The sequence below is a fragment of the Lynx rufus genome, unplaced genomic scaffold, assembly GCF_022079265.1.
Source record: "Lynx rufus isolate CCGP_SWC_20201006 ecotype Redwood Valley unplaced genomic scaffold, mLynRuf1.p SCAF_4, whole genome shotgun sequence".
Taxonomy (NCBI): Eukaryota; Metazoa; Chordata; class Mammalia; order Carnivora; family Felidae; genus Lynx; species Lynx rufus.
The window spans coordinates 55,537,313-55,562,775 of record NW_025814856.1 but is presented as its reverse complement, the minus strand read 5'-3'; the positions used below and the strand labels follow the sequence as shown (position 1 = coordinate 55,562,775).

Genomic DNA, 25,463 nt, shown 5'->3' with positions numbered 1-25,463 from the left:
ATAAATTAATATTATTTTTTTATCAGAATAAATTGTTAAATATTGCTATGTTGAGGCCCAAGGGTCCAGAGCTCCTGGTGCGAAGAGGCTCTGCTCCTGCCAAGGAGGGCCCCCCCCCCCCGCCGGCGGTGTCTGGGGTCGGGTGCAGCAGCAGTGGGTGAGGAAGAGAACAGGCAAGGGCTCTGGAGAGATCTTTCCGACCGGCGCCCGCCAGAAACCCCGCGAGAGGTGTCCCTACAGCAGAAAAGACAAGCTCAGCATTCCTGCGGTTCCCCGTGCAGATCCGGGAGGAGATCCGCCAGGGTGACTGCAGCTTGGAAGCCGTCAGGTCCTCCCCGCAGTCTGACGTGCGGCTGGAGGCGCCCACCCGGCCGGAGGGCGGCGCGGCGGCGTGCGGGACTCACTTGCACGTGTACACCTCAGTGCGCTCGCTGCAGGTGTTGCACTTGACGTAACAGCACCAGTGGAACTTGCAGTTGCACTGCCACACGCGGGCGTACTGGTGGGTGTTGTAGCCGCGGCCGCAGCACATGAGGTCGCAGCCGCTGGCCTGCGGGGCCGTCTTGTTGCAGGCGCGGCCCTGCGTGCCCACGCTTCCTGTCACCGGGTCCTCCTCGCAGTAGTTGGGCGACTTCTCGATGTACACCAGGTCGGTGTCCATGGGCTTGCGGTACGACAGCGGCTTCTTGATCTTCAGGAAGGTGGGCCGCTTGTTGCGGCTGGCGCGCACGGGCTCCACGTGAACGGCCTCGTTGTACTTGTCCTTGAGCACGTAGCCCAGCTCCCGGAACTGCGGCAGCGTGGTCCAGCACGTCTTGGTGGTGCAGGAGCCCGACACGCCATGGCACTTACACTCCAGCTTCATGTTCTCCTCCAGGATCTGCAGGGGCGGGCGGGGAAGAGCACAGCGCACACGTCACTGCACGCCGGCCACGGGTGGCCCCCAGCCCCGCCCACCCCCGCCCTTCCGGCCCCGCCTGGGCTTCCTTCCTTGTAGGTGGGGGAAACTCACACCTGGTGTCAAGTCCCTCTCACCTCCGGGCTGTGGGCCGTGCTTCTACCTGGGACTCACCTCTTCTCCTGGCCTCCCAACTCCTATCTGGTCCTTAGACTGGTGCTCAGATCAGGCCAATCCAGAGCACACGGAGGTTCTCTTTGGCCGGCAAAGGCTTAAAGTCATTTTGAACCAACACTTGAAAACCGGGAGCTAGACTTCCAGGTGTTTGTTTCTTGTTTTTTGTTTTTTGACAAATAGAAAGGGCATCTGGCGATTCTAGAGAGAGACTCAAATTATTTAATAACTGGTACAGCTGAGTGCTGACGTTTGCGCATGGAAGCTGGCGGAAAACGCCAGCATGGCAGTCCTGCTCTCCACGATCTCTGCCACACTGCCACATGGCAACTGCGCCTGGAGCTGTACCTCCAGCTGCCTCCTTCACGGGCTGGCAACCCCCAATTTGCCACAGTCCCCACCACTCCCTACTGCCTCCCTAACCTCAAGTATGTATTTTCAGAGGTCATCTGCTTTGACCACTTATGACATCTGCCAGGCACAGTGATTGGGAACCCTGGCTCTGATCTAACCTTCCCTGACCTCCAGGCTAAGATGATGTGCCTCTTCTTCTGAGTTGCCAATACCTTTGGGCTCCCATCGCCATGGCACTGAGGAGCAGCACTGCATAGGGAACAAAAAGCACAGATTCTGGAGCCTGGGTTTAAATCCCAGTTCTAACATGAACCTGCTGTGTGCCCTCGGGCAACTTACTTGAGTCCTCTGTGCTGCAGTTTCCCCATATGCAAAACAGGGATGATAACTGTAATTAATTATAATCACGCAACAAATTACCTGACAGCAACAAAAAGGAATGAACTTATACACACAAGAAAAACAGATCTCTAAGATGTGATGCTGAGCGAAAGAAATTGGATGCAAAAAAGAAACATACTGTATGATTCCACTGATACGAAGTTCAAGATCAGGCAAAACTAAAGGCTGGGTTTCACTTGGTCTTTATTTGCATACACGGGCAGTGGGCCACAGATGGCTTGTGAGCTGCATTTTCCTGACACCTGCTTTGGAATATCCCAGCAGGAAAAGAAGGCAACATTCACCCAACTCCCCATGGTACTAGATATTTAGGTTGTTTTCAGGCTGTGGATTTTTTTTAAAAATCTTTTCTTTCCCTCCCTTCTTTCTTCTTCTTCTTCTTCTTCTTCTTCTTCTTCTTCCTTTTTTTTTTTTTCTAAATTTAAATTCAAGTTAGTTTATATACAGTGTGGTCTTGGTTTCAGAAGTAGAACCCAGTGATTCATCACTTACATATAACACCCAGTGCTCGTCCCAACAAGTGCCTTCCTTAATGCCCATCACCCATTTAGCCCATCCCCCCAGTCCCCCCCCCACCAACCCTCAGTTTGTTCTCTGTATTTAAGAGTCTCTTATGGTTTGCCTCCCTCTGTTTTTATTTTATTTTTTTCTTCCCTTTCCCTTTGTTCTTTCTTTTTTTTTTTTAACTGTATTATAGAAGGGAGTATCTTTGGAACTAAAGCTTCTCTTCCCTCCTTATCATCTTTTGCCTGATTTTATACCAATAGACATTTATGAAGCTCCTACTGTGTACCAGGCCCTGGGAGGGGCATGTGCTAGTGAGCACAGTTTCTGGGTCATAGTGTATATGATCATGGTCTTCATCTGGACTGCCAAATTAATTTTGCCTGTTGTATAGTGGGAAAAAAGTGCATTAGTGAGTAAATGACTGAATATTAATCACCTGTATACACACTGGGCCCATGCTTTTATACATGGCATTAGTTAACTCCATGAGGTTAGTATGATTCCATTTTACAGGGGTCAAAACTGAGGCTCACTATGTCCTAGAGCTGGTCTATGAGGCATTCAGAGGAAAGGGTCTTATTGCTGAGGGTTGTGCATCAGCTGCTTGGTGGCTGCTTACTTGCTTTGTGACCTTGGAATTGTCACACCCCCTCTCTGGGCCTCAGTTGCCTTTGCTGAAACATGGAATGAAAGCAATTCTATCTTTTCTGACAAAAGTCAGGGTGCTGGAACAGAATCAGACATTCAAAAAAAAATAGTCATTAGTTCTGCCTCTGTGCCTGGGCCTGTGTGGGTGCTGGGGACACAGAGGTGACAAGATAAGGTCCCTGTCTCCAAGGAAGGGCTCCTGTTCAGGATCCTCCCATTTCTAAGAGCTCTGCATCCAGGAGGAGGTGACCAGTGCTCGAGTCAATGGACTCAACAGGAAGGGAGGGCCACCCTGTTTCAACCACAGTATCGGCAATCGAATGAGGCAGCAACGCCACAAGCATCCAGAATGTTCAGGGACAGAGAATCCAGTTGGCCGAATGCTCTGATTCCAGGACACCTAGTGTGATAGAGCACCTACTGCATGCAGGCAGCCTCGTATGACCTGCACACACATACAGCTGGTACTGATGAGCAGCCCCCAAATAACACAAATAATATCCCTTTTGGTTGTTAGTGAGGAGATAGTTCCCAAGCGTCTGGCCCTCCTTCTGGCCTTGGCCTGAGAAGCGCGGGGAAAGAGCAAAGCTCAGGGGTGTGGCAATGTGCTTTGGGGGCAGGGTTAGGCAGCAGCTTCCGGCCCATTGAGATTTCAGTGCAGTCAGACCAGACATGCTGGGGACACTCAGAGCGGATTCTGACAACACTGAGGACGTAGGGCACCTGGAGCCCTCTTCATGGCTCGTGGGTGTGCACACACAGCATGCATCTCATAAAGCTGAAGACGCTCAGAAATTTCACTTCCAATGTATATACCTGAGAGAATCAAATGTTTGTGTGCACAGGAAACAGGTTCAAGGACGTTCATCAGCACAGCATTCATGGACACACGGAGAGTGCCCAGTGTGGATTCATGATCTCTCTCCACGCTGGGCACTCTCCATACGTCCATCCATGACGGAATGGGTAAGCTGAGGGGTGCAGTCAATGGGACATTACAGGATAGTGACAATGAACAGCCACAGCAAACCACACCAACAGAGGTCAAGGTCAGAAACACAGGGGAGAGGGAAAACAGCAATCATAAAAGACTTCCACAGAACGATTTCATCTATACCAAGTTCAAAAGTAGGCAAAACTGGATTGTATTGTTCAAGGGCACGTATAGAGGGGAAAATTATAATAAAAGGCAAAGAAGTGAGGGTCACAAATATCAAGACAGTGGCTGTACCTGGAGTTGGGCACGAGGGTTTGTGGTTGACAAGGGTCACCTGGGGCACTTCTGGGGTGCTGGCAATGTTTGTTCCTTGATATGGATGCTTTATAATTATTCTTTTAAACCAATGTAGAAGTTCTCTGTGCTTTTTTGCACAAATGCTTTATCTCACAATTTATAAAAATGCAACGTGGGGCACCTGGGTGGCTCAGTCGGTTAAGCATCCGACTTGGGCTCAGGTCACGATCTCACGGTTCGTGGGTTCGAGCCCCGCGTCAGGCTCTGTGCTGACAGGTCGGACCCCGGAGCCTGCTTGGGATTCTGTGTCTCCCTCTCTCTCAGCCCCTCCTCACTTGCACTCTCTCTCTCTCAAAAATAAATAAATATTAAAAAAAAATGCAATGGGTACAATAGCTACTAAGCACAGGAAAGGATGCTCAACAGCATTAGGCATCAGGCAAATGCAAATCAAAATCACAGTGAGATACCCCTTCCCACCATCTAGGATGGCTGACAGAAGAAATACAGACATAGCAAGTGTTGGCAAGGGGGTGGAGAAATGGAAACCTTCACGTGACGCTGGTGGGAATGAGAAATGGAGCAGCCCTGTGGAAAACTATCCAGTAGTTCCTCAAAATGTTAAACAGGGTTGTCACATGGCCCGGTGCTATGACCTCCCTTGAGTCTTACAGCCCCCCCTACCGCCATATTCATGTGTGGAACTCCTAACCCCCAAGGAGTAAGTGGGGACTCTGGAGGTTCTTAAGTCATGAAGACTTCATGCCTTGTTAAAGGAGGCTCCAGAGAGACCCCTGGCCCCTTCTACCGTGTGAGGACACAGCAAGAAGGCACTGGCTTTGAGCCAGAAGGAGGGCCCTCACCAGAAGGCAACCGTGCTGGAGCCTTGAGCTTGGACTTGCAGCCTCCAGAACTGTGAGAAATAAGTGTCTGTTTATCAGGTCTGTGGTATTTTGTGATAGCAGCCTGCACAGACCGAGTCCGCCCAGCAATTCCGCTCCTACGGATACACTCAGGAGAAATGAAAACATTTGCCCATACGACAACTTGTAAACCAAAGTGAACAGCAGCATTCTTCATAATTGCCAAAGTGTGGAAACGACCCGACTGTCCATCACCTGATGAATGGATAAACAAAATGTGGCGGATCCACACAATGGAACGTTATTCCGCCATGAAAAGGAATGAAGTGCTGACGCGTGTTACAACATGGATGGACCTTGAAAGCATTGTGCTCAGGGACAGAAGCCAGACACAAAAGACATAAATGTTATGACTGCATTTATGTGCATTGTCCAGAACAGGCAAGTCCGAGAGACAGAAGGTAGATTAGTGTGGTTTGGGAAGAGACTGGGGGAAAGGAGGCACAGGCTTCTTTCTGAGGTAACGAAAATATTCTAAAATTGTGATCATGGTTGAACATATCTGAGAATGTGTTAAAAACTGTTGGACTGTTTACTTTAAATGAGTGCGTTATATGGTATGTGAATTATACCTCAATAGAGCTGTGTTTTTTTTTAATAGAAATTTCTTTCTTTATTTTTTTTAGTTCATTTATTTATTTTGAGAGAGAGAGAAAGAGAGAGAGAGAGAGCGCACATGCTGGGGAGGGGCAGAGAGAGAGAGAGAGAGAATCTGGGGCAGGCTTCCCGCCGTCAGTGTGGAGCCCGACGCGGGGCTCGAACTCACTAACTGTGAGATCACAACCTGAGCTGAGATCAAGAGTCAGACATTTAACCAACTAAGCCACCGAGGTGCCCCAAGCTGTTTTTTTTTTAAAGTCCCTGGAAGGTTTTAGTGAAAAAGCAATAGGTTGTATTTGTGAGGTTGTGACACCCAATGTTTTCACTGTGGCGGATGCTGGGCCCTGAACCCCAGTGGCAAGGGTCAGGCTCCCGGGTCAGGTTGGGTGCAGCTGCCACTCCCGCACATCGCCTCCCTCTTCCTGTGAGGCCACAGCTGGCCTGGGGCCATGGCAGTATTTGTGTGGGCCCCTAATCAGATGATGTCCAGCCCGTTAACCCTGCAAACTCTGCATTTTGAGAGCCTTAGTGATTGCATTATATCCGCGCTAAGCCGGGCATAATCGCAGCCGCCCTTGCCAGAACTGGCCACCCAGACGGGCATCCGGATGGGCACCCAGCCCTCTGCCCGAGGCAGGGGACAACAGCAGAGGAAACAAGTGTGGGACAAAGCCACATTCTTTGCGGCCCCTGCCCCCACCCCCCGAGGCCAGGCTGGCTACGGGCTTCTCGGCTGTCCAGGGAGACTTCCAGGACTCCCTTTACACTTGAAGAGTCTGGACTGTGATGCAGTGACACGGAGTCAGAAGGTTTGCAGGCTCTAAGATGACACAACCCGGTGTACCCTCCTAGTGCCTGGCACGCAGCAGGTGCTCAGGAAACGCCCAAAGGTAAACTCACCATCAGGGTGCGCTCAGACTGTTCCACGACCAGCAAGGGGCACCCTGAACGTTCAGGGTCCGGGAGGCCTTGCCTGGCCAGGCATCAACCCTGCGTCGCTGGGCCGAGGGGAAGTGGGGAGGACCCCGGGGGCAACCGTGATTCAGGGGGGCAATCACAGGGCTTGGAGCACCCGGTATGGACATGTGTCAACATTTTATGTCCCTGGTGGCACTGCTGGGTCCCAGCTTACAGAGCAGCCACATAAGACTGGTTGGGGCCTGCCATTTCACCAGCCTGTGATGCTGACATGCCTCAGTGCAAAAGGAAAGTGAAGGAGAAAATAAAGCTGCGAGGCCTGGAGTCTGGTGCCTCACAGTGTCTCGGGAGAACACGGACTTCTCCCGCCTCCCGCCAGTGCCCTGGGGTCTAAACACCGCAAGGGGCCTCAGTTAGTGGGGTGGGAGGACTTTGGGGGCAACAAGAAGTTCCTGCTACAGGGTTCAAGTTTTACCTGACGAAGGGGCGGAGTTCCCTTCTCTTCCCCACCTGTCGCTGCTGCTCGGCTAGAAGATGGGACTTTATCGTGAGTGGACAGGGAAGCCAGTGGAGGCCAGGACCACGAGTCAGGATTTATAAAGCTCACGTAGCCGTTGTAACAAACGTACCACACTCGCGCAGAGAGACTGTGCGTGCCGGGGCCGGGAGTGTGTGGGAGATGCCTGTACCTGCTGCTCAGTTTTGCCGTGAACCTAAAACTGGTCTGAGAAACAAAGTCTATTTTTAAGAAGAAGATCTCAGGGGCGCCTGGGTGGCTCAGTTGGCTGAGCGTCCGACTTCAGCTCAGGTCATGATCTCGAGGTCTGTGGGTTCGAGCCCCTCGTCGGGCTCTGTGCTGACAGCTCGGAGCCTGGAGCCTGCTTTGGATTCTGTGTCTCCCTCCCTCTCTGCCCCTCCCCTGCTTGCACTCTGTCTCTCTCTCTCCCTCAAAAATAAATAAAAATTAAAAAAAAATTTAAAAAGAAGAAGATCTCAGAAGAGAAGCTGTATGCGGGGATGGTCTCTGGCGTGGAGATTGGGCCGTCTCTGATGCTAACTGGCTGGGTACCCTCGCTGGCCCTCGGTTTCCCCATTTTGAACTCAAGGGTCTGAACTAGATGATCTCCAAGGCCACTTCTGCCACAGTCTCTCTGTCTTCTGACTCTGTCTGTCTTGGCTCTGTATCCATACTGCTTTTAACCTATACAGAGTGTTTTCAGACCCTGATGACATCTGATTTTCCTGACACTCCCTGACAGATGGACATTAAACTCCCATTTCACAGGTAAAGAAAGGGAGGCTCAGAGAAAGGGAGGGACTTCAGCAGGTTCACAGAGTGTGTGTCCATATGTGTCTCCAGACCGCTCCCCACACTTCCATCTCTTGACCTTGCCCCAGGGGACGAAATGGCCCCTGCCCGGTGCTATTGGTGATTGGTTGGTTGGGCCGGCTGCATATCGGTCATAGGACAGTTTGAATGCAGCTGTGACTTCTACCTGGGCCTGACCAGTGGAAGGCACTAGAGGGAGACTGGAGGGAAGGAGGAAAGTCCTGACAGGTCCCGCTCCTACTTGCTCCCTACAGGGCCTCACATTTTCCATCTCCCTAGAAAGAAACACCATACCCATTAGAAGTCATTCCCTATGTCTCCTTTCCCCTCAGTCCTAGGCAACTACGAAACAGCATCCTGTCTTTATGATTGGCCCCTTCTAGACATTTCATAGAAATGTCATTATACAACAGGTGGCCTTTTGTGTGTCTAGTTTCCTTCATTCAACATGTTTTCAAGGTCCTTTTCATGGCTGAATAATACTCCGTTGTCTGGATATGCCACACTCTGTCCCATTCATCAGTGGTTGTGTCCCCTTTATGATATATTTTTAGGTTTATTTATTTATTTTGTGAGAGAGAGAGAGAGAGAGAGAGAGAGAGAGAGTGCATGCACAAGCAGGGGAGGGGTAGAGAAAGAGGGAGAGAGAGAATCCCAAGCAGGCTCCGTGCTGTCAGCACAGAGCCCAATGCAAGGCCCGAACTCATAAACCATGAGATCATGACCTGAGCCAAACCCAGGAGTTGGACACTTAACCAACTGAGCCACCCAGGTGCCCCAGCCCCCTTTTAAAACTGCCCTCAATGTCCTAGTCTGAGTGCACCCAGTATACCGGCCATGACCCAGAGGCCACACAGGCTACACGTCGTTCCTCTGCGGTGAGCTGACAATGGGCCCCTACCTCTTGACTCCCAGGTCCGTCCTTGCTCTCCCTCCTCGTCCACCCCTTGGCTCTGAACCCTGTTCCTTGTCTGGCTAATCTTTACTGCCACCCCAGAGGCTCAACCCAACATTTCCACCGCTGGATGTGTACCCTCTGGGGAGGCTCACGCATGTGCCAAATGACCGGGTGCATTATCTGAAATATCAAGAGGCCGAGAGAATCTAGAGATCCACCAAGGGGGACTGGTTGTAGAAATGATAACACTTCTAATAACTGGAATGTCCTGTAGCGGTTAAAGAGAATGAGGCAGGTCTGTACTTCCTAATGAAGGCTGATCCATAAGATACATGGTTAAGAGAACACAGCGAGGCGTGGAAAAGTATGCAGAGCATGAGCTCACTTGTGGGAGAAAGAAAAGATCTGTGCATGTGTGTTAGTAAGAGCACAGAATATCTCTGGAAGGATACATGGGAAATTAGTAAGAGTGGCTACTTCCGGGGAGATCACCCAGTGCCGGGGGACTGGAGGGACACGAGCTTTACCTCTCATGGTATTGTAGCTTTCGAATATTCTATTACGTCAGAAAAAAAGTCACCTCATCCACAAAGCCCTCCTTGATTGCCAAGGCAGTCAGTGACTCCCTCATGGTTTCCATGGCTGTCCTGGGCTGTGGAGTATCTGTCACCTTGGCCCTATGACGACTGTCTCCCTGTCAGCATCTCCCATCAAGCCAGCAGATCTTTTTGGTGGATGTGGGGATATACTATTCAGATGCCCCTTCAAGGGAAGTCTTGCTTCAAAGCTATAGCTAGTGATGTGCTAGTAGACTGGCCCTCAAAAAAAAACAAAAACCAAAAACCCCAAACAAACAAACAAACAAACAAAAAACAAACAAAAAAACCCCCGTACAGCCTGTTTTGTAGTGTTTGCTAATTTCTTTGCGATAAATGTTCCTACCTCAGCTGATTTTAGGCTGCAAACGATTTGACAATTGGCTCACAAATCCCCGAATCTTTAACACTGGGTCTTGTGAGCCCACGGGAGCCAGCTCCAGCGCGTCACGGGACGAGGGGTGGGATCCACATACGGCCACCAGCTGTCAGATCCTTCAGGGCCTGTCCCAGCCTCAGAACCACAGTTTTCCCCGGGTAGGCTGCAGCCAGGGGCTGAGAGAGGCCAGAGTAAGAGGTCTGGCCACTTCGATGGGCGATACCTCCCCCGGAGTTCCCGCCACAGCTTTGTCCAGCCAGCGACGCAGCTCCACTCCAGCCCAGTCCTGCTCCTCCCCTTTCCCTTTGCTGATCCCTAATGAACAGCTTGGACCCAGAACTCCAGCTCAGCCTCTGCTTCTGGAGAACCCCACCTGTGCCATTCCTTGGAGGCTGGGGCCAGGACATTCACCTTCCCCACCCCAGCCTCTGGCAGAGAAAGCCTGGTGTGGAGAAGGTACTGGCCAGTAGGAAGCAGAAAGAAGGACCTAGCGTGTGTCTATTCGTATTCACTCACTCCATCATTGTGCATTGAGCACCTACTGTGTGCTACGGGGCCTCACCCCTGCGGCACAGGCCCTGGGAGGACCGTGATACAAGGTGATGCTCTTCCTGCCTTCTTCAGGCCTGCAGATCCGAGCCTGGAGCAGTTATAATAATCCACCTGCATCTGATTATAAATTTGTGAGTTCCATGAAGGAGTGGAACAGAACGCAAAGAAAACTTCTGACCCGAGAAGCTGCTCTTATGTGCACGTCCAGGAAGCTTCCCTCAAGAAGGCAAAGGCAGAGCTGGCAGCCAGATAACAGGAAGGATAAAATAGGATCAGCCAAACTTGCAGGATGGGGAAAGGGTATTCCAGACCTGGAAACAGTACATGCCAAGACCCGGGGGTGGGAGGGATGTGGCCTGCCCAGGAGGTGAATGGGAAGGGGCAGCGGGGCTGGCCACTCGGGGCAGGGAGGAACCCGGTTAGCTGCACGCCAAGGGGTGCCACCAAGGGCCTTTCACACAGGGGAGTGGTGAGGTCCGAATGACACCTTTAAAGATCATTCCGGATGGGGCAGAAATGAGGTTAGGGAAGGCCAGAGTGGCAGGATAGAAGGAAACTGTCCCCATCCAGAGATGCCAGTGGCTCTGCAAAAACGGTGGTGGCGGAGGGGAGAGGGGGAGCAACATCGGCAACACTTGGTGCTGGGTGATCCGTGGGGAGTTTGTGGGGGGCCCGGGGCAACTCACAGGCCTCTAATGGGGACGGAGACCATGCACTAAAACAAGGGACCCGAAGGAGGACCCGGCTAGAGAAAGAACATGCACTGAGTGCATAATGAGGAAATCCCAGGCCCAGGGAGTAGCCCAGAAGAGGGGCATCTGGGGAGCCTTCAGTGCCACTGAAATCTGGCCCCTGTCAGCATGGGTGCCCACAGGACATCATGCGACTGGAGTCCCAGTCAGGGTTCAGTCACTTCCACAAACTAGAACATGTGGTTGACAACAGCCAGAAGTGGGGTAAGCGCCTGTAATTTGGGGTATTAAAAAAAAGATTACAAGAGTACAAGACATGAAACTCTGAGAAAGACTGAAAGCTTTGGACAACCACAAGTTCAACATGAGCTAATAAGCTACTAAAAAGCCAATGGCCTGAGGTCACATTAATGGAGGTCGGGTGCCCACAGTAAGGGAGGAGATTGCTATGTGATTTTCAGAACTAACTATGCCCTGGCAGATGGACAGAGACAGACAGAGATAGAGCATGTGTAGGGGAAGGGGCTGGAGACCCCAAACCGAAGGAGCTGGAACTGCTTAGCCTAGAGAAGGCAGTTTATGATGTCCCTGGTCACTGTCTCACCGGCTGTGCAGGCCTGTCCTGGGGCAGGGTGAGTGGGAGGGACTGTGTGTCCATCCAGAAGGTAGAACTGCAAAGCCAGGTGGAGGGGAGCCACAGGACAGCAGATGCCTGCTCGGTGAGAGGCCAGCCCTCCCCACCAAGCTGACCAGAACTGGATGGGGGCTGCTGGGGAGGTAATGAGCTCCCTGTCCTGGAGAAAGTGGCAGCAGCAGCTGGGGTCTGCAGTGGGGATTCCTGCACAGGGTAGGGTGGGGCTGCTCTCAAACTGCTTCTCTGGCCCCAAACCTGTCTGGAGAGGAGGAAGGATTTTCTGCACCGCTGGAGGGAGAAAAATCAATCTCTTTCCGACAGGTCCCCCAGGAAGTGCCAACAATGTACCAGGTGCTGCCCGGAGCCCAGAATTACCCAGGGCAGGATTCTTAGGCCTGGGAGGGGCCTTGGGAGAAACTTGGCTCCAGAAAATTCCTTGATTCATAGCACCGAATAGATACTATCAAAGTTGGCCTCCTGTTGCAGACTCTTAGGGCTGCCCAGAGGATCTGGGGGTGAACTTCCTGGAGGAGGAAGGGGTTCTGAGGGGAGGGAGGTCAGACAGTGACCTCTGGTTCCCACACGGTCCATGCCACATGGCGCTCCTGCGACTGGAAGCTTCTGAGCGTCCTGACTCTCCAAAGCGTCCTGAGGGGCATCTAATTTTTAAAACCCAAAAGCCATTTCCCAGCGTTGAATTCCACCACTCCCTTTCACAAACCCTCCAACACTGAGGCCACCGGGAGGAACGGGAAGCCCTACACAGTCCGGGAGGAAATCCTACCTCGTGGAGCTCCGTCGCTCCTGCCATGCCCTCCCCCGAGTGTGCAGCTCCCTCATCCCCCCATGGCCTGACCCAACCAACCCTTCAAGGGCCTCCAAAAATGGCCCTCTTTCTCAGAGTCCTGCCCTGCCCACTGTATGCTGGCAGGACTCCACCAGCATGGCCTTCTCCCTGTCCCAATGCCCTTCTCCTTGTGCCGTGTTTCACAGCAAGCCTGGCATGGCCTTCAAAGCTCTGCAAATCCTGGCTCCTCAGTGAGGCTTGCCCAGACTAGAGGAATCCTGTCAGTGATGGCTCCCAGCTCCCACCAGTCATGGCTCCCAGCTCCCACCGCTCATCCCTCCCAGTTCCCACCAATCATGGCTCCCAGATCCTACTGCTCATCACTCCCAGATTCCACTAGTCATTACTCCTTGTTCCCATATCCCATTGATCATTGCTCATGGTTCCCATCGCTCATCACTCCCCGTTCCCACTAGTCATTCCTAAGGACAGGCTCATAACCCAGGCCATCAGAACAAGTCCTGGGGATTCCGTGTGAGGAAAAGACAAGAACTGTTAGCTATTTCCCACCATATGTGAAGAAGAAATTCAGGGGCCAGGGCTATGGATAGGCATCTTGCAGTCAGTCATGTGAGTCTGAGAATGGAGAAAGCAGAACTGAGAAAAAAGAGAGGGTGATGGGTGTGTGCAACTGATTCCTAGAATATCTCTGCATCTGCATCCTGGATCAAGCTGGACCTGAATTCATTCCCCCAGGACCATTCGGTTCCATGAACTGATGAATTTCCTTCGTTTCAAAGCTGACTTGAGTTGGGTTTCTGTCCCTCACATCCTAAAATATCCTAAGTGATACACAGCTCCCTTTATCTGTAGGAGAGGTGCCCTTTGTAAAGCTAATAGCCAGTCCATGAGTTTCAAGTCACAGCATGGAGCAAATCTGGGAGGGGGTGGGGGAAGGACTGTGGGTTTTTTTTAAGGGCCTTGAAGACGCCAGTGCCTCCAGGGCTAGAGACTGAGGTCTGCTGCTTCCGCCCCTTTAATCCCCTCCACTGTTGGCCAGCCTGTTTCCTCTGCAGGAGGGGTCAGTTCTGGGCCATTTGCACCCCAGGTAAGGAGCAGTGACTCAAGCAATCAGAATTGGTCCTTACGTGGCAGCATGTTGTGATGAAAGGCAGCCTAAAGCTACCTAGGTAGCCCAAGAACCCTGGTTCAAATGCGACCTCTAGTTGCCACATGCCAGCGATGACAGAAATGACCAAAGGGAGCAGGGCACACTCCCTGTCTCGCTCTCCATTTCCTCATCACAACCAGCCTGCCTCTGACCACAGAGGTGGAAAACCCAAGACACCACTTGATAAAAAGAGAGACCTGAGAGAGTAACTTTTCGTTTCCTATCTTCGGATGCTGTGGTGTGACAGTGAGATACCTGGAGCTTAGGCAGCCATCTTGTGACCAAAAGTCAAGAGAACCAGAGGCTGACAAGATGACAATGGCAGACAAGAAGGATGGAAATAACCTGGGCCCTGGAAGAGAGCCTCTGAAAAAACAAGCAAACAAACAAACAACAACAAAAGACCACCTATATCCAGACTTCATTTCGTAAGAAACAGCCACCTCCTATCACTGAAACCACTTCTAGTAGGACGTCTTGTAACCAAATGCATCCTCAGTGATTCACTTCTTCTTGTAAAGTAGGAGCAAGCTGTTCCTCAGAAGGAACAGTGCGGATTGAATGGGAGAAGGGCGATGGGGACTTGGTGCAGAGCACCTCACCTAGCAGCCCTGGCCTGTACGAGTTTTCCAGTTTCCTTTACGAATGCTGAGATGCATGGGCACAGCCCTCCAAGGGCAGGGGCAGAGGAGCAGCGTTGTGGGCTGTAGGAGCAATCGGCTGGAGGTCCTCTACACTGCTGTGTGGCTGCAGGCCAGTCCTTCTCCTTCTCTGGGCCTCAGTTTCCCCCACCTGTACAATGAAGGAGCTAGAGAGGGATCTCCAAGAGAGAAGACAGGGACGCAGAGGGGCAAGGAGGGCAGGGACGTGAGAAGAGCAGCTGGCCACGTCCTCCCAGGCATTCCCAGGGTGTGTGTTAATTTCAGCGTGGTACAGCAGCCACGCGGACACGGAGGTCATTGCGTGTGTCGAGCGAACCCTGCTGAGGAGGTTCTGGGTCTTCATCCTCCCTCCCGCCTCCTCCCACACCCAGGCCGACCCACCCCAAAACCCATCCTGTTGTGAACACCCCGAGCACAGCTCCCGAGGCTTGTCGGTGCAGCTGCCACATGGCACAGGAGCCCAGGGCATCTTCATGAAGCCCCCGAGAAGGCCACGTCTTCTCCCCACGTGGTGCCCGTTCCCGGTGCCTGCAGTGTCCCCTCCCATCAGTGTCATCGCCGGTGCTTGCTCCCACCCTGAGATCCTGACCACCCTCTCCCTAGTAGGACACCTGGTCCCAGAACCTTCTCTGGACAAACGCCGAGTGAGCTGGGCCACCAGGAAAAGCTGGCCACTGGTCAAGGAGAGGCCCAGAAAGCAGGTGGTGGGTCTGCTGGGCATGGAGGCCTTGTCTCCCTAGGGCTGGCGCGTGGTTTCCACCGAAGGGAGGTGACCTGGGCTAGGACATGGTCACCGAGTCCTGCTGGCTTCTCCCAGGCCTCCATGCCCTCGCTGCCCGCAGCCGCATGTGACCCAAACCACCTGCACCAACCGAGCTGAACCCTTGTCCCTCATCCTCTGTGTGTGATCACGGTGTCCCTGACTGTGCATGTGCCACTTTCTGTGCTCAGTGCCTCACAGACACATCCCAAGGGGCCTGACAAGATCGGGGCCCTGCTGGAGTCAGGCCTGTTCCCTTGCTCACCTCCCATGAGAGCCTGGTTGTGCCAGGCAGTCTGTTTGCCCCCTTCTGCAGACCGGAGGCTCACCTGTGTACCCCACACCCACAGACCCCCTGTCCCCCAGCCTCATGACAGATCTGGCCAGTGGGATACCCCACAGAGGATGGAAGCGCAGGAAGAAAGAGAGGCTGGGACACTTCTTCCCCTGATTCCCTCTCTGTGGGGCCATTTGGTGGCTGTCACCGCATTCCCCTACCTATAACCGTGGCTCCTGCCAGCTGGTCCCTCTCCTCCAGCTATACTTTCTCCAGTGACATGGTTCTCTTCACTGCCCCTTCAGGCCTCTGGGCAGTAAAAGCTCCTGGGGTTACCAACACCGGGTCGGCAACAGGCCTCACAGGATTCACCCGATGCTGCCCACACCCCTGTAAGTAATCCCTTCGGCAGGCTCTCTTCCGGGACCCCAACTGTGCCATCTACAAGACCCTGGCTGGACCACCTGGTGAGTCCCACCACCTCTGTGCGCCTTGGTTTTGCCCCCTCAGTCAAGGGAACACACCGGCCAGCAGGAAGGCCAACACCAAATGACCAAAGGCACGGTGCCGGGTCCGGAGGAGGCTGTCAGGAAACACAGCTGCTGCTCCTAGGACTTATTTATTTCCGGTGCTGTGTGAAATCTTTATGTTGGGCTCGGATAAGAGCGGGGACACTTTCTCAGAAAAGGGCTCCGTGCTGGCCTCCCACCTAAGCTTCACCTGCTCCTCCCACCAGAGCGGGAGCAACTCTTTGAATCTGCACAGCAACCACCTCAGGCAGGATTATCCTCATCCCCGTTCTGCGGCCGAGGAAGGAGAGTACGGCTGAACAGAAGGAAGGCCGAGGGCCAGGAAGGCCTTGTTCCCTCAGGCTGTGGTCCCCAGGGCTAGTCTGCAGGGCGGACCCTGTGGTGCCCACCCAGGTCCCCCTCCAGGACTCACACTCACCACCCGGCTGCCCGGGCCATGGCCGCTGATGCTCGAAGGCCAGTTCGTCCTGGGAGCCGCTCTCCCATCATGGGAGCCACCTCACACAAGGTCATGACCCTCCTCGGGGCAACCCCAGCCGGTGATCGGTTGGTACTGGCTGCAAAGGCCCGGTCTCCCTGCCTCCGCTGGGGACAACTCTAAAGGGCCATTCCAGCCCAGAGCATCTCATGGGACCAGCCGAAGGCTCCGCTGTGGCCGCATCGCGTCTCCTTCCGGGCGTATCTCCCCGGAGCCCTTCCTGGAAATGCCCTGCGTGTGAATTTCCACGTCGGAGGCCCTTTCCAGGGGCCCTGACCGAAGACCGTGTGGAACTCAGTGGGCAGCTGGCCGTGGACCGTGCCCCCAGGAGACCACAGGCGGGAGCACTACCCTGGGAGGAGGGGCTGCAGGCTGACAGCCCAGAGTCCACACCACTTGCCCCTGCTTCTGCTGCTCCTCCTTAACTTTCCCTGCCCCTCCTCCTCCTCCTGCTCCCCCTCTTCCTGCTCTTCCTCCTCCTCCTGCTCCTCCTCCTCCTGTTCTTCCTCCTCCTGCTCTTCCTCCTCCTCCTGCTCCTCCTCCTCCTGTTCTTCCTCCTCCTGCTCCTCCTCCTCCTCCTGCTCCTCCTCCTCCTGTTCTTCTTCCTCCTCTTGCTCATCCTCCTCCTGCTCCTCCTCCTCCTGCTCCTTCTCCTGTTCTTCCTCCTCCTCTTGTTACTCCTCCTCCTGCTCCTCCTCCTCCTCCTGCTCCTTCTCCTGTTCTTCCTCCTCCTCTTGTTACTCCTCCTCCTGCTCCTCCTCCTCCTCCTGCTCCTCCTCCTGTTCTTCCTCCTCCTCTTGTTCCTCCTCCTCCTGCTCCTCCTCCTCCTGTTCTTCCTCCTCCTCTTGTTCCTCCTCCTCCTCTTGTTCCTCCTCCTCCTGTTCTTCCTCCTCCTCCTCTTGCTCCTCATCCTCCTGTTCTTCCTCCTCCTCCTGTTCTTCCTCCTCCTCTTGTTCCTCCTCCTCCTGCTCCTCCTCCTCCTGTTCTTCCTCCTCCTGCTCTTCCTCCTCCTCCTGCTCCTCCTCCTCCTGTTCTTCCTCCTCCTCCTGCTCCTCCTCCTCCTCTTGCTCCTCCTCCTCCTGTTCTTCCTCCTCCTGCTCCTCCTCCTCCTCCTGCTCCTCCTCCTCCTGCTCCTCCTCCTCCTGTTCCTCCTCCTCCTCTTGCTCCTCGTCCTCCTGCTCCTCCTCCTTATCTTCCTACTCCTCCTCCTCCTGTTCTTCCTCCTCCTCCTGCTCCTCCTCCTCCTGTTCTTCCTCCTCCTCTTGTTCCTCCTCCTCCTGCTCCTCCTCCTCCTGTTCTTCCTCCTCCTGCTCCTCCTCCTCTTCTTGCTCCTCCTCCTCCTGTTCTTTCTCTTCCTCTTGTTCCTCCTCATCCTGCTCCTCCTCCTCCTGTTCTTCCTCCTCCTCCTATTCTTCCTTCTTCTGTTCCTCCTCCTTCTCCTGCTCCTCCTCCTCCTGCTTCTGCTCATCCTCCTCCTCCTGCTCCTGCTCCTCCTCTTGCTCCTCCACCTCCTGTTCTTCCTCTTCCTGTTCCTCCTCCTCCTCCTGCTCCTCCTCCTCCTCTTGCTCCTCCTCTCTCTGTTCTTCCTCCTCCTCCTCTTGCTCCTCCTCCTGTTCTTCCTCCTCCTGTTCCTCCTCCTGCTCCTCCTCCTCCTCTTGCTCCTCCTCCTCCTGTTCTTCCTCCTCCTACAGCTCCTCCTCCTCTCCCTGCTACTCCTCTGTTCTTCCTCCTCCTGCTCCTCCCCTTCCAGCTGGTCCTCCCCCTCCAGCTCCTCTCCCTCCTGCTGCCCCTCCTCCTCTGCTCTTCATCCTCCTTCCCTTGCCCCCCCCCCCTGCCCGCCCCGCGTGTCAATCCATCATGAGCAGAAAGCTGCATATCACCCAGCTGCAGCTGTATTCCTCTGGGCAACTCAGATGAAAGAGAGGAAAAGTCAGCTTTTTTTCAGTAAACATTTGGAGTATTTTCTTCTCAGCCACATTCTTTAAGTCATATTGGATGTACTGACCTCAAGCAAATATCCCCGTCTGCCTCAGGTGGGAATGGCAGGGGGAAAGTCACACCCCACAGGACAGAGGTAGTGGAGGGCAGCCCGGTTAGCCCTGACGGTGAGGCAGGCCCAGCATCCGGCCCGGGCCTCAGGAAAAGGAGTGTCAACCCAAAGTGGAGAGAGAAGTTTCCTGGTCTAGACTGGGACCTTCTGAAACTCAGCGCTGGCCAGGTTACAACTGCTCAGAGGCCACCCTGGCTCCCTGTCGTTGGGGTTCGAGCCCAGTCTGCCCGGCTCTCGAGGCCTCCACGGACTGGCCCCTGCCCAACCTTGGGGACTTGTAGGGAGCCACGTCTCAGGGACAGACCCCCCCCCCACCCCTAGACCTGTCTCCTTCTAGGTTCCCGCTCCCCCCAGTACACCTGTACACCCCTGCACACAGGCACACACACCGGGACACACCCCTCGTGCCACCTACACACGCACCTTCCACGTATGCATGGCCCCAGCGGCCCCCACCCCGTTCACACCCTCGCGGTCCTCACCACACAGTCTCACGGGTGCTCGGGCTCGCCTGCTGCCCCACTCCCAGTCACACACACGTGTGCACACTCTCACACACCACCACACGCCAGTCAGCCCTGCATGGCACATACTCAGATAGTCCCTCACCCGCCCCGACACACCGCATAACCTCCTGTGCTCGAACACACACACACACACATAGAGCCCCCCCCATGCTCACACATCATACACACATACACTCCTCACAGGCTTGCACACATCACACACACACACACACACACACGCTTGGAGGTGAGTGAGCCCAGCTGGGAGCAGCAGATGGGCTTCACTGTGCTTCCTGCCAGGGGCCCTAGGCCAGGCCTCAGCTTTGCTCACCTATCAGCTGATTCTAGCACAACCCTTTCAAAGGGCTGTTGAGGCCATGGAAGGTAGAAACCCCATTTTCGAGGTGGAACGGACAGGCCCAAGGGGGCCAGTGGTGGCTCCAGGAACCGCCTCCTAGCCCCAGCCCATCTCTCCCAGACACACTCTGTCTGCTTCTTTCTCATGAGCGGACTCACTGGGGGGAGCTGGGATGACTAAGGGGCAGGGGCTGCCTCCGACAGGGTCAGCCCTAGAGACAGGGTCTGGGTGGGGAATGTGAACCATGGCCCGGATGGTAGTCAGGTGACCCCACTATAGCATGAGGGGCAGGGAGGCCGGCAGGAGCGAGGTGGAGCCACTGAACCCACACGTTCCCCCCCGACTTCCGGAGCATTCATTCATTCATTCATTCTTTTACTATTCATCTTTCCACCACATGTTCATTTAACCCCTGCCCTAGGCTGGGCCCTGAGGTTGATGGCCAGGTGGGCAGGAAGAGGCAAGCCCCCTGCTCTCTGGAAGCTTACGCTCTGCGGGGAAGGTGACCATGCACCCAAGTGTCACGCAGGCTGAGGCCAGCCTCTCCCAGCGGTGGCTCTGAAGGGAAGCACACACCTGCCCCTCCCGCGGTCATAGCCCCCAGCAGTTTGTCTCCTGCAACCCGACTGGAAGACGTTTTTGAGCCAATGGAGGAATCTGAATCAGATGGGGTATCATAGAGCATTGACGAATTCTTTGTGTTGTTCCAGGTAATAACAGTACCATTATTATGTTTTTAAAAAATCCTTATTGATTAGTGGAGTAACATGATGTCTGCCCTAAGCGGTTCTGGTTTAGAGGAACTGGGGTGGAGACTAAAACAATGTTGATGGCTCTTGGCCAAATGTTGGGGTTGTTGTAGTTCGGCATTGGGTACGTGGGGCTCACTATACAGTTCTGTCTCCATCTACCCCTATCATCCCCTGCTACCTCTGACCTCACCTCGGATGTCTTGTCCACTGCGCTCAAGTTACAATAGGTTCCTTTCTGTTTTTCCCACACACCAGGCGTGCTCCTGCCTCAGGGCCTTTACACTTGCTATCCCTCTGCCTGGAACACTCTTCCCCACCCTCCGTAGGGCTCCGTCCCTCACCTGACCCTTGCTCAAATCTCTCCTTTCCAAGAACACTTTCCCTGACCCCTGCCCTGATTCATTTTGCTCCCTTGTGTCAGTAACTGACATAGCACGCATTTTCTTTGTTCGATTGCTCTTGTCTCCCACTAGAATGTACATTGCTCAAGGATAGGGACTTGTCTGTCTGCTCCCTGCTAGGTCCCCAGCACCTAGACTGGTGCCAGGACCATGGTTGGTGCCGGAAAATACTCACTAAATGAACGACTGAGAGCAGTAACAGAGGAAACTGACTGGAGTGAGGTGAGGAAATGTCCTCCTGAGTCAAGACCAGGATGTCGAGAAGGACGTGGCCGGACAAAAAAGGAGGCAAGGACAGACCAGGCAGAGAAAAGAGCATGGGCAAAGGCCCCGGAGCACAAGGGAGCAGGAAGCAGTCAAGACATGAGGAGAGGGCCAGCCCGGCCTTCGCATGGGACACAGAGGGACTTGGCATTTGGGAAGCCCCCTCGGGTAGTCGCATGGATGACAGACCGGGGGGCTGAGCAGGTGCAGGAAGCAATAAGACGGGGGCTCAGCCGGGCAGAACTGTAGATGAACAGCAAGGAAGCTCACAGAAGCTGGAAGAGAGCTTGGCCATTTTCCAGAGGAAGGCCCCTATGAACCTGCTTTGGTGGTGAATCAGCCACACCCTGCCAGCCCTATGGGGATCAGAGCCCCAGCGCCCAGGGCACGGCTGGCCCGTGCTGCCCAGCAGGCCGGTGCCTATGTCCAGACCCTCCTCTCTTGACCCAGAGACCTGTGCGCCTTCAAGGACAATGCTGAAGGTGAAACTTCAAAGGCCTGTGGTATTTGACCACAAGGACAGTGCAACAGTCAGACCAGAAACACGCATCCACACAAGACTCGGAGGAGAATGTTCACGGCAGCACTATTCGCGGGAGCCCAAACATGAAACGACCCACGCGCCCACCTGCTGACGAGCAGATAAACAGAATGTGGCGTATTCGTATGATGGAGTATTACGCAGCCATAAAAAGGGATGAAATACTGACACAGGCTCAACACGGACGGACCTTGAAACCATTAAGCTGAGTGAAATAAGCCAGACGTGAATGGTCACATATTGTACAATTCCGTTTATATGGATGTCTAGAACTGGCAAATCCAGAGAGAGAAAGCAGATTAATGGTTGCCCGGGGCTGGGGGAATTAGGAGTGGGGAGCAACTGCTAATAGGCACGTGCTTTCTCTCGGCAGGGATGAAAACATTCTAAAATTTTTATGGGGCTGGTTGCGCGGCCCTGGAAATCCCTTCTGTAAACACTTAATGTCAGGTCTTTCTGAACCACACGAAGCCCACGCTGCCTCAGGGCCTTTGCAGCTACTATTCCCTCTGCCTGTGACACCCTTCCTCTGGTCCCTCAGCTACAGTTCTGCTCCTCAAAGCAACTCTCCATGGTGGCCCATGCATTCTCCTCCGGCTGTCATATCTCCACTTACATCTTCCAAGACTCAGGGCCCCTGGAGATAACTCATTTTCCTCCCCCCTCCCTGCCTAAATGTCAGCTCCAAAAAATCACTGCCCTTATCTCTTGTTCAGCAGGCATCTAGAAGAGGCTTGCCTCATGGGAGGTGCTCAGCCAGCATTTGGATGCAATCAAGGAGTGAGTTAGTGAACAAATGAATGAATTCATCCCGGCTCAGGAGCCTAGCTGGCCATTTCCTTCCCGGTGGGACCTTGTAAAGAGGCCCTGACTTAGTCCACAGAGGAAGGCTGACACCCCACGGAGGGGCCTAATGACAGGGGACATAAGGGATGGACGCTCCAGTGCATGGAGGGAAGACTCAAGAATGAGGTCATCCTCTGTGCCCCTGGCCACCCCCAGATGAACTTCCCTGATCCCAACAAGGCCCCGCCTGGGCGACCAGGTACTAATGAAGCCCTTTGAACCCCCATCCCAGGACAAAAGTTCTCTTTGTGTTGGTGTCTGGGCACAGGAGCTGGTATCCAGGAGGGTGGGCCGGTCTGGCCTCAGGTTCCTTGTTGCCCCACATGTCCCAGAGGACATGGGCGCAGGCACACGTCCCCTGAGATATGCCTTTTCCTGCCCCCGATGGAGTCAGGTTTTTTCCAGCCAGGCAACTGGGAAAAACACCCTGGGTTATCTCTATGCCAGGCCAGTTTCCAGAGAGGTGGGGTGGGGCCTCGCCCCGCAGCGGAGGGGGGCCACGATGGAGGAATAACTGATTTCTTACTGCTCTGAAGCTACAGGGAACTGCTTCAGGAGCTGAGACCCAAGGGCTCGGAGGCACCTGGGCTTTTGTCCCAGCCCAGCCACCAAAAGCTGTGTCGCTTCTGTGCCCCACTCTCCCGGCCATCTCTGAGGCTCTGTCAGTGCCACGTGGGCTGGCCCTGCGAATTTGGTGGAGTGCGAGTGGGCCTGGAAGGTCCTCAGAAGCCAGATCACACCAAGGGAACTGGAGCATCTTAGAGCAGAGAGAGGAGTTTTCAGTGTCCCCGCTGGGAGTCCTAGCTCTGGCACCTCCTGGCTGGGTGATCACAGGAATATCACTTCACCTCTCTGAGCCTGATTCTTCAGCAAGAAAACTGGGGGTTGAGAACAACAACAGAAACCGGCTCAGGGTTGCTAACCGAGGAAGAGTATGTGACGTGCCTGCCTCACAGGAGGGAGCTAGAGGACAGGGCTTCAAGGGGGCCTGGTCGGTGCTTCCAGATTTTTGCAGGACTCTTTTCTGCAGAGGATGCCAATGAGCTGGAGGACCTGGGGAGCAAAGGTGGCTCTTCCTAGTTGTTTTAGGGCGCAACTCCCAACTGAGCCTGCAGGATGGGAGTGGACTTTGCAAAGGGAGTGGGCTCTCCGGCACCAGAGGTGTGCAAGCCAGATTTAGATCTGCACCGTCCAAAATGGGAGCCGCCGGCCACACGAGCACTCAGACTGTGGCCAGTCTGCATGGAGATGAGCTTTAAGTGTAAAGCAAATACCAGATCTCAAAGACTTGTTACGGAAAAAAAAAAAAAATAACATAAAACATCTCAGTATTTTCATGTTGATTACATATTGAAATGAAAACATTTTGGGTGTTTTAGATTAAATAAAATATATTATTAAGTTTAGTATCCCCTTTTTAACTTTTTTGATGTGGCTACTAGAAAATTTAAATTACCTACACAGCTTGTGTTAATTTCTATCAGACAGCTGGTCAATTCCTTGTTGCCCAAAGCATGGCCCCAGGACCAACAGCATGGCCTCGTGGGGGCTCGTTGGAAGTACAGATTCTGGAGTCTGCTTTTCCACACACTCGCTAGGTGATCTGTGTGCACGTGTAAATTTGAGATGCCTTGTGGACGCCTCAGCTGGAGGTCTGGGGGATCCCCGTTTCCGGCATGGAGTGGGAGCCAATGGCCCGAAGTCCAGCCTGCATTACACGAAATCCTAACGGATGCCATTGTCCCAGAGTCATACACTTGGTCCATGCCGTCCTTCAAACCCTGCTCTCTCGCACCAGGAAGCAAACATACTTTCAAGAAAAAAGGGCAGCTTCGCGAGGGACCAGTCTCTCTTAGAAATGCACACAGAATACACCATTGGTTGGCACCTTGTAACTTTTTAAAGGCTGGGAAATAATCTCAGAAAATAACTGGAAAACAGAGCTGTGTGTTAAAACAACAACAAAAAAAACAAAAACAAAAAAAACAAAAACCAATGTGACCAACTCCCCCTAAATTCCTCCTTCTTTTTCTCTCTGAAAACTTGGCCCACAGGCATTAAATGGCACTAAATATAGAAATGGTAAGCAAGTAAATCACTCAGAGGTGCCACAGGTTGCCCAGGGCCTGTTTTACGGTTGAGTTGTAAACCATTGAGAGTTGGGAGCTGTAATTAAAATGCTGACAGCCTCCCAACTGTGAGCAGGCCGGGAGGGAGCAGGGCTGGGAACCCACAAGAGGGGAACAGGGAGGGTGGTGCATTTCCAAAGGCACATCGGCCCAGGTTCAAAATCCACCATTGGCTTTCCAGGACACAACCAAACCCACAGGGGTCGGGAGGTGATGTGCCCTCCCCGCTCCCAGCCCCACTCCCAAACACACCCATGTGACTTCACCTCCTACCTTCCCCTCTCTCCCTCAGTGAGAAACACACTGGCCTCTGGGCCTCAGGCTCTTGTGCCTGTGGTTCCCTCTGTCTCCAATGCTATTCCCCACAGGGCCCCCTTCCTCACTTCCTGCTCAGAACTCACCTTCTCAGAGAGACTTCTCCTGACTACCCAATATAAAACGCCCCCCACCCCTGCCTCTGTCATCCCCTCTTCTCACTGTGCTTTCCTTTTTTAATCATGGCTTTATTGCTCTCTCACAGTAGATTCTCTCTGTGTTTGATTATTTGTTTGTCCTCTGCTTTCCCTCTGGAATGTGAGCTCCATAAAGGCAAGCACCCTCTAATCCCAGAACCTAAAACCGTACCAGACACATAAATAGGTGCTTAATAAACATTTGCTGAATTAATGAATGCATGGATTTCCATCCCTTTCTTTCAGCTGGTCTGCTGATCTCACTGGGAAAATGTCCAGCTTGCCAGCAATGAGCTCAGCTTTTCACCCATCCATTCAACCAGCCATCCTTCCAAATAACTATCCATTCATCCATCCATCCATTCATCCACCTGTCCACCCATATAACCATTCATCCAACGATCCTTCCAAATACTATCCATCCATCCATCCATCCATCCATCCTTCCAAATACCTGTCCATCCATCCATCCATCCATCCATCCATCCATCTTCTAACATCTATCCATTCAAGTATCCATCTATCCATCCACATAACCATCCAACCATCTGTCCAACCACTCAGCCATCCACCACCCACCCATCCAAACCAACCCCCAGATGGTTAGACCTCATATCCTGGGGTCCCACAGTCCCCTACGCTGTCTTTTACCAAATCCAGCTTATGCCATCATGAATATATGCAGTGATTCACCATTTCCTTCTGTTATTACAATGTAAGAATCTCAAAAGCAGAAATATTATCTCTCATTTCCAGTGCC

The 25,463-nt window shown here is 53.4% G+C and overlaps 1 protein-coding gene across 1 annotated transcript in view; it reads right to left on the bottom strand.

Annotated features, from left to right (window-relative positions):
• Positions 1 to 400: 400 nt before the first annotated feature.
• WNT7A (Wnt family member 7A) overlaps positions 401 to 25,463 on the bottom strand; it is a 61,253-nt gene continuing 36,190 nt past the window's right edge. Inside the window, exon 4 of the mRNA XM_047094522.1 lies at positions 401 to 880. Coding sequence (XP_046950478.1) covers positions 401 to 880 — 480 coding nt within the window. The remainder of the gene's footprint in view (positions 881 to 25,463) is intronic.